At 43.6% G+C, this 9360-nt stretch overlaps 1 protein-coding gene across 1 annotated transcript in view; it reads left to right on the top strand.

The window, feature by feature from the left end:
• The window catches only part of LOC104412620 (fatty acid desaturase 1-like), a gene marked incomplete at its 5' end in the record, with an annotated part of 6809 nt that extends 2751 nt beyond the window's left edge, over positions 1-4058 (top strand). The window contains 7 exons of the mRNA XM_010023377.1: positions 256-316; positions 441-517; positions 1326-1423; positions 1750-1846; positions 2427-2506; positions 2938-3063; positions 3848-4058. Coding sequence (XP_010021679.1) covers positions 256-316; positions 441-517; positions 1326-1423; positions 1750-1846; positions 2427-2506; positions 2938-3063; positions 3848-3899 — 591 coding nt within the window. The remainder of the gene's footprint in view (positions 1-255; positions 317-440; positions 518-1325; positions 1424-1749; positions 1847-2426; positions 2507-2937; positions 3064-3847) is intronic.
• Positions 4059-9360: the final 5302 nt, after the last annotated feature.

Genomic DNA, 9360 nt, shown 5'->3' with positions numbered 1-9360 from the left:
GGGAAAGAGCTTTCAGTGCACATTACTGTCTGTGGTGCAAGGGGTTACCCAGTCTCTTGTGCATCCGAGACAGGGATGGAAAATCATCATAGGCTGAAGTTCCAGGGGATGATGAAGGCAGTGGCATGGTTTGATAGGGCATCTCCTTTAAAGCTTAGGAGGTATCTAAGTATGCATTGCTTCAAAAGCGTAAGTAGGAGTGTATGCACAGATGTCTTTAGCTGTCTTCACAGCCTGATTTGCTTGTTTTAACAGCTTGGTGTACAGAAGAAGAAATTCATGCCTTATAACCATCAGCACAAGTACTTCTTCATCAGTGAGTAACCCTGCCCTTTCACAGTTCTATGGACAGTATTTATTCAACCCGTTCCCTTTCCAGTCCATTTCACTGGGATAAAAGGGCACAGTTAATGTCTCTGCAATCTATTTCTCCACTGTAGTTGGTCCCCCAGCTCTGGTGCCTCTCTACTTCCAGTGGTACATATTCTACTTCGTGGTACAGCGGAAACAGTGGGTGGTAAGTCAGCTCCACGTTGCAAATGATGCCTTCTTGTTTTATGGATACATTTCAGTGCAAGAAATTGGCCGTTCTTTTTCTTTGTTTTCCCAAACCAATACCATAAAAACTTATGGGCACAGAAAAAAGGGAAAAGTAGCAGAAATCAGGGATGGGGTCGAGGAGGATTCAGTGCCATTTTGCAGAATTATCTATTAAAAATCAAGTAGCTTTCAGGTAGCCTAAAACTGAATCCTCACAGCTCAGTGTGAAGTGGAATGCAGGATGTGTAGTAGACTTTCAGAGTTGTTAGGAAGATAGTTTGTTAGGGGAAAATCTGGGACTTTGAGGAATAGCATGGTTTTTAGAGACTTTAGAAAAAAGGCAGAGAAAATATGTCTCTTCTCCAAGATGTGGGGGTTAGAGACAAGGCATCTTGCAGTTTTACTCTTACCTGGGACGTGGGATAGTCAGGAGAAAATGAATATGAGGGAAATAAGAGATTGCAAGACATGTGAAGAGGAACAAGGAAGGATGAGATGAAGGTAAACCAGAGCTCTTTAATTGGCTAGGGTTTTGGTTTTCTCACTGTTTGCTTTCTCTTTAGATCTAGAGGGAAATGTGTTGTTTTAGAGCATGCCATCTATAGTATTTGCCCTGACCAGGATAATTCCCAAGCATAGGGATGGTGGGCGGTGGCTGTGTGTCAGATTGTTTTGTGATGGGGTTGGTGGGGGGAAATCTATCAGTAGAAGATATTCTGGAAGGTTTTAAAGGAAGCCAGTAGGTCTTTCTCTTAATGAAGTTTTATCTGTTCCCTGTCCTACAGGACCTGGCCTGGATGCTGACTTTCTACATCCGATTCTTTCTCACCTACTTTCCCTTGCTGGGGGTGAAGGGTATCCTGGGGCTTCATCTATTAGTCAGGTATCATTCAACTTCTAATTCCTCCATTTTCTTTATCTGGTTTGTATCTATCCTTGGTGTCAGCTTTTCTTCAGCCTCCTGCTTATCTTGTCTCATTGGCTCTATTCTGTCTCTTTGTGCCTTTTAGCAAGACAGAGGTTATTGTCTGTCAAGCATTGTCTGTCTTTAGGTGTGTGCAGGTCTCATCTACTGATCAGATGTTTTGGGTTCCTGCTGTTCATCTTGTCAAGCACTGACTAGCTTGTATGTGTACAAGTGTTTTGTACTGACTTGTTACAGCATAAGTGTGAGATCAGTAATGGTTTTGTGTGTGTTTGTATGCACAGGTTTATAGAGAGCAACTGGTTTGTCTGGGTTACACAAATGAATCACATCCCAATGCACATTGATTATGATAAGAATGTGGACTGGTTCTCTACCCAGGTAAGACTTTCTTTCCAGAGACTTGTGACTTCAAAGTTGAGAAGTTATAGTTTTGGGTATGTAATGCCCAAGAGAGCTGATCACAGAAGTGATGGGAACTGAGAGAGGAAAGCATAAGTAGCTTATGCTCACCATGTGAAGTGGGTGATTAGTGCAAAGCGAGAAGGTGCAGAGGTGGGAAGGAGGCTTCAGATGCTTCAAGGAAAATAATTAGAGATGCTACAATGCTCTTCAGACAGAGATCTTTCCATGCATGAAGGATTCACATCGCTCTGGGTACTCTGTTTTATTATGGTTCTGAAGCCATTACACAAGGTTTTTTAAGTGAGAAGGGTGAATAGTGGTTGTTGTGGCTTATCTCACTGGGGAAGTCAAGGCTGTTCTAAATTACATCCCTAACAATCGTATATCACAGCATGGCCATCTCCTGTTGACTGGAGATAGCTTTTGGAGTTTCTGTATTCAGCCAGAAGGCATGTGATAATGAGGAACTTGTGCCTGTTTACCATTGTTTGGCACATGTGAGAGAAGGGACATTCCCAAAACAACACTTAAATGTTACTGTATTGTTTCGTTTCAGCTCCAGGCAACCTGTAATGTTCATCAGTCCCTATTTAATGACTGGTTTAGTGGACATCTGAACTTCCAAATCGAGCACCAGTGAGTTGAAGCATGGGCTGGGGATGTGAGGGAATTTCAAGGAGTGCTAGTTCCACTAGGTCTGAAAAGCCTACAAGGTTCCTGTGTCTCTATCAGCTAATACAAGAACAAAAGATAACGTGGGTAAATACTGTGCTCTTTATGTGGGGATGGAATGGGAACTCCAAGGGATGGGTCAGAATATTTTTGGAGCACCACTTAGCACCAACACCACTTCACATATGAGTAGCATGGCACAGGAGTGAAAATTACCAGCCTCCCAGGCAGGATAGGTCCTGACTGCATTGACATGAGAGGGACCGCTGCAGAGCACTGATGGCTATGGGCACAAGGGGAGGTTGAGGCACTCCCAGGCTTAGGCACAGAAGAGGGGCAGGAATTCTGTGGGGTGATGATGGATGTCATTGGATCACCATATTCTTTTCCTACAGCCTTTTTCCTACAATGCCTCGACACAACTACTGGAAGGTGGCCCCTCTGGTGAAGTCCTTGTGTGCCAAACACGGTATCGAGTACAAGTGCAAGCCATTGCTCACCGCCTTTGCAGACATAGTGTAGTATGTATCAACCCACTGCATTCCCTAAGGGAAGGGTTTTCCAGTATTCCAGAGTGAATAAGTGAGGGTCATGGGAAGAGGAGGGGCAGCCAGCTTGGATCACAGAAGTTCTGTGAAGAGCTGTAGGCAGTATAAGATGACTATGAAAGAGCTGGAAAACTGTTTAGCCATGCTGCTGGTTCCAGTAGCAGCAGATGGAGGGTGTCAGTAGGAATGACCTAATGGAGAGCTCCTTCTCTTCAGCTCTGAAGAGCCAGAGGTCAGTAGGATGCCAGGTCTGGTGCCTCTGTCTCCAAGCATGCTCCAGGAAAAAGAGCTGTTTTCATAAAGATGAGTTTGAACTGCCATTCATTCATTCATTCATTCATTTTTATTCCTTTCTTCCCCTCCTTGCCCCCTAGGTATTTCTTACTCCCTTGGAAAGCCGTGCACCTCTCTTCTGCCATGCTCACTCCTTTTAGTTTCATTCTAATTGTTTGCTTCAGCCTTCCAGTCTATGATGTAGCCCCAGTGCTTTAGTTCTTCATCTTTCCAAGGAGCTGTAGTCTACATTGCCTTGCTCTGAAGATCTCTGAGCAACCTGATTTGGTTGAAAATATCCCTGCTCATCACAAGAGGGTTGGACTAGATGACCTTTAAAGATCCCTTCCAACCCAAACCATTCTATGATTCTGTGAACTCCTTTCCTTAATCTGTAGGTGGGAATTCTTTCCATAAAGCTCTGTTCTCTGGATGCTGTATCACATTACCTTGTTTCTAATGAAATGTGCTTCTCTCTTGGCAGCTCTTTGAAAGATTCAGGGGAGCTCTGGCTTGATGCCTATCTACATAAATAAGAAGCAGTGTATCTCTGCAGAGGAATTCCCCTGCCCTGTTGCCTCCTGTGGTGGTCACCATGAAGATACTGCACAGAGGAGAGAGAACTGGCTAAGCCAGAGGTGGGGAGGTGGCACTGCTTAATTCCATTGATGAATGTGATTAATATGATTTTTTTTAAAGATGTGTTTTTAATTCTTCTTGTGCTTCTTTCATTCCTCTTCTCTGGTGCTGAATTAGGGGGAAAAAGCTGAATGGAGGAGGTTATGTTCCACTAAGCTGGAGGCAGCTTTGGGACTGGGAACAGATTCCTTTTTGTCTGCTGATACTTCATTGGCTGAGTATATAGGAGGGATGTTTCTAACCTAACGTAGGCTTTTGTGAGGTGGTTCTCATTATGAATGTAGTAAGAAAGTTGAGACAGTATAAAATGAAAGAACATGGGAGTTAGTGAAGTGTGGAAGCCATAAGGAGTTGTGTAGGTACAGTGTTTTCAAATACCTGGGTGTAATTTAATGATGGCAATAGAAGTGCCCAAACCAAGGGGCAATGGGGAGCATATGAGAGCCCAAACCAATTTGTATGTGTGGGTGAGGAGGAGAAGGTGCAGGCAGCAGTTGTCTAGGAACAAGCATGAGGAAAAAGAGCTAATTAGAGCCCAAATTGAGGTAGAGAAGCAGGAAAGCGGAGGTTATTCCACAGGGCACGTTGATGTGCGAGCTCAGCATGCCACATCCTGTGGGAATGCTGCCCTCTACATCTCTTCTGTGGTGAAAGCCTCTGGGTTATTTGCTCACTGCTGGCCTCCCATGGTGTCTTTGCAAGTGGTTTCCACAGTGCCATTGTGATGGTGAACCCTGCTGAAAGTCAGAAGAGACAGAAATAAGGCACGTCCCTACAAGGCTGAGTGAGGAAGAAAAAAGGTCATCAGTGTGTGGTCATCTGAAGCTTCACTCTTTTTTGACCCTCTGATCTGATGAGTGGTTTAAGTGGAGAGAACACATGACTTCTGGCCCATGGAGCACAAGGTGCTCCTGCCTGAGCTGCAGGCAAATGTAACGAACTTGTGAAAGCGTTGGGGCTTGGGGTAGTGTTTAAATGTGTTTTTCAACCACAGTAGTCAGCGGGCTGCATAGCTATAGGCACACAACAGCCAGTGCATGGCTGGTCTTTTTCTGTTGGATGATGTGCCATCAAAACCCACCCAAGAGGGAATGTGCTGTGTGATTTACTGGAACGTGAATTAGCCTTACCTCATTTCCTAGGGTCTTCCCATTTACCACACCAATGTTACAGATGCCAAACCAGGATACAGCACTAGTAAAGGCAGCTCCGTCACCCTGTTGCCTCAGTGATAGGTGGCTTAGACTCCAGAAGGGATGGGTTGATTTTGAGGAAGATATGGTCCTTTTTCTGATTGTCATGATTTCAACATCCTAAAAAGAGGATGGCTTGTGAGGGAATGGAAGAAATGCATTTTCCCAGGCCAAGAGTGTTAAGCACAGAATGAAATTGTAATGGAAATAGTAAAATATTCATTAAATCATTGATAACTGTTGATAAAGACCGTATTGAAAATGGACCTTAGTTACTGTTTTACCTTGTTTTTTCCTGCTCTTTCTTTCCCACTTCCTATTACAACTGTTGATGGAGGAAAAGTCTAATAATAAAATTCATTATCTTACCAATTATTGCTGTCATCAGAGTGAAATATGTCTGTGCAAGAGTCTGCACTCTCCATAACCTGGAACACATGCCTGTGCACAGCTGCAGAGAGCGAGCAGTTGTAAACCTCATGTTTGGTGAAGTCAAGAGCTGTTCTGTAAGGCCTTAAATTCAACAGGCAGTCAGCTCTCAGATGGACTGCCAAGAGTCCCTTCTAACCTTGGAGTGTTGCCCCTCAGCTGCAAAGGGACAGAGTCTTGTTATGCTACTCAGGAGAGCTGTTTAACATCTCTGCTCCATAGGGAGCTCTAGTCCCCCAGGATAGGCTCTTTAGGTGTATGGAGAAAACTGAGCAAGGGGGGAGCTGTCTAAGCTAGGCAAGAAGATCTTCACAAATCCTATAGACACATTCCATCTCACTAAGCCAAGTTTCACAGCTCTGGATAAAACCATGCTACCATCCTGGTAGCAAGAATGCTTCCATCTCATGTTGTGGCCATAACTGCCAGGTTTGAGAATAAGGTTCAGTCCTTTCTCTCTGTGGCCTGGTGAACCTTTAACTTGGACATTCAAGTAGAATGGTTTCACCGGGCAAGGAAGGTACTTTTCCTCTTGTCAGGACAGGTTTTCCCTCGGCTCTGATACAAGAGGGAACAGTCTAAGCTGCTCTGGTTGCTGGAAGCTTGTGCTGTAGCCATGAAGTGGCTATAAAAGTAGAAGTGTTTCCACCATGTTTTGAAGGAAGACTGCTAGATTTCAGCTCAGTTCATGAAGCTTTGAAAGTACTTACCAGACGGACTGTGGCAAATAAGGTAGATAGATAGAAAAAGCACTGCTTGTAGATCAGGTGGGCCATGAGTGTTGAAGTGTTTGGTGTTGCCCAGCAAGTGGCTTTGGTTTGAATGCCCAGAGTCAGAACATTCAATATCTGGATGTTTAATTTTGAAAGTTCGAATAAATTTGAGGTACCTCCAGGACTAGGATGATCTAACAGTTAAGTTTTGAAGAATAATGTGTCTAAGTCTTAGTGCCTAAGACTTTAGAGACTCTTGTGTCTTCTCTGCTGCAATAAAGAGGAAAGAAGCATCCACAGTACAGAAACCAATTGCATGACTAACCAGGAAAAATAATGCATATGAGCTGATCCACAGTCCTAAAGGGCAAGACCAAAACGGGACCTGAATCAACACAGCAGATCTGCATATGCTGAGGGTGCCAGGAGTTCTGCAGGTATATGACAACTCGAGAGGAGGAACAAGCTGTATGCCAAATTCGGGCTCTGTGAGTACTCTGGGCTGTTTGTGGTCCGTGGTGGCAGGTTACCCTGAGGCTTCTAATACTCAAATTTTATAACAATATTCAAGTGTAAAGCCCAAACCTCTTTCTGCTTCTCTGAACGTGCACTGAGATACATCCTTCTGGAACAACACCAGCCCTAAATCTGGCATTTGGTGGAAGCCGTTTGGCTTTGCAGTTCAGCCTTAAAACCTGGGACCTGAACATCGAAATAGCCACAGGGTGGCAGTCAGGCGTTGGAAGGGAAGGAGGACATCCAGCCTCACTGGGAGCTGAAGTGCGAGCGTGTAAAGGCTCCAGCCTTGCTATTAATCCTATTTTTCTATTCACTTAAAGGAAGTAAACATGCAATTAATACATAGCTCAAAGCAACTTTTGGCTGCTGTGAGAACGGAGCTCCTAAAACTCACCAACCAAAGTGATACATCCCCATCTCACCCTCTGTAATAGGTAAGACTGTTAAAACAACTTTTGCTTGCAAGCAGGAATAGCTTGTTGGGCCTTTTTGCTTTTGGGTCTTTCTTTTAGGCAGCCTAAGCACTAGGAAGTGAAAAGTGTGATAAGACAGGCTGAGAAAGTTGGGGCTGTTCAGCCTGGAGAAGAGAAGCTGTGTGGAGACCTCAGAGCAGCTTCCAGTGTCTGAAGGGGGCTACAAGGATGCTGGGGAGGGACTCTTCATCAGGGACTGTAGTGATAAGACAATGGGTGGTGGGTTTAAACCGAAACAGGGAAAGTTCAGGTTGGATATAAGAAAGAAGTTCTTTACTGTGAGGGTGCTGAGGTGCTGGCACAGGTTGACCAAAGAAGTGGTAAATGCTCCATCCCTGGTGGTGTTCAAGGCCAGGTTGGATGGAGCCTTGGGCAACATGGTCTAGTGTGACGTGGCCCTGCCCATGGCAGGGGGGTGGAATTAAATGGTCTTAAGGTCCTTTCCAATCCAAACTATTCTGTGATTCTCTATCTAGTACAGATTTATTAAACATAAAAATATCTTCTCTCTAAAGTTCTCTTAGTGGATCAGATCATGAGGTAGGTGAGACTCATTTATCTTCTGCTGCTGATAACTGTTAAAAGCCGAGTATCCGCTAAGGTTGTAGTTCTGAGGTTTTTTGTGTTGTGTTCACATATCCTGTACTTACATGCTCTTTCTCTGCCACATTGTGGCAGGTGAGGCAATGAAGTGTTTGCATTACATGGTGTAATGAGAGATGTAATGAATAGGATAATTATTATAATACCAAAATCAGCTGGCACTGTAGCAAAGCTTATTTAGGGATGAAGACAGAGCATTTACACGCAGGCTGAAGCCTGTTAGTCTTCAGCATCTCCATGAGATTTGGATGCTGGGAGAGGATATAGTCCCCAAAGGTGGTCAAAGGAGAACAAATTCATTAGGCATTTGCATGGGGTCTTAAAAATGCAGTCTGAGGTTCATAAGGCCTCGAAGATTATCCAGTTGAGTGGAATATCATTGGCCAAAAAGGCAGCTTCAGCCCAGAATAAATGACTTTCAAATCAGAGAGGAATGTTTTCAGCAGTGGAGCAGCTGGAATCATAAAAAAGTTAGGGTGATGTTAAAAGTGAAGTGTGATGGGCAACTGGAAGAGGAAAATGCTGTATTTAAAATGCTGCTCATGTGTTGTTAATGATCTTGCAGTCATTGCCCAATCCATGTGTGTGTTTTCTTCCACTATCCTGAATTTCCAAAGAGGTGAACTGTGCTGTTTACAGAATTTTCTCCTTATTTAGAAAGCTGAGAAATTAAGATGATTGTAAATCCATACAGGATAGAGAATGGATGCAGCTGAGCTGCTCAGAAACAGGATGATATGTTGCTTCCCAACATAGGTTCTTTAGTAAGGAATATAAAGAGATTTCTTACCAGGTCAGGCATAGAAGACTGATGTATTAATGCAACACTGCTGATGGGTGGGGAAAGAAAGAGGATTGCATTACACTGGAAGAGAGTTCATTGGCATGAATGTGGTTTCTATGTGATTTATATCTGTCCCTGCCCATGGCAGGGGGGTTGGAACTGGATGATCTTAAGGTCCTTTCCAACCCAAATCATTCTATGATTCTATGGTCCAGAGATTAAGTGTTCAGAAAATGGGGAGGAATTTCTATGGGGGAAGTTCTGAAACAGCAATAACAAAGAATGCACCAATGACTGCTTATACGAAAGGCTGATTATGGTGGTGTCCTTTGGACAAAATAGTTTGCTTCTGTGAGAAGTAGGTGTTTTGTAAAGCTGGAGCATCAAATGATACAATGCATTTTTCAGGAAAATTAGCTTATAAATATACCACAATAAATAAAATATCTAATGGTGCAAATTTAGTAATTTTAATGCTTGTCTAAGGACAGAAGAGTCTCTAGGATATCAAATTTATCGTTTTTGCATTTGATCCCCAAAGGCAAAGAAAGGTGAAGTGAATCACTTTATAGAGGAAGCTGTTAGGCCATTTCCAAAGGCAGAGATCAATCCACAGTTGTCTGCCTCATCTTTGGTCAGAACTA

The sequence above is a fragment of the Nestor notabilis genome, unplaced genomic scaffold (genome assembly GCF_000696875.1).
Source record: "Nestor notabilis isolate BGI_N333 unplaced genomic scaffold, ASM69687v1 scaffold22381, whole genome shotgun sequence".
Taxonomy (NCBI): domain Eukaryota; kingdom Metazoa; phylum Chordata; class Aves; order Psittaciformes; family Psittacidae; genus Nestor; species Nestor notabilis.
The sequence above is the reverse complement of the archived record's forward strand: the minus strand, read 5'-3'. Positions and strand labels throughout refer to the sequence as shown.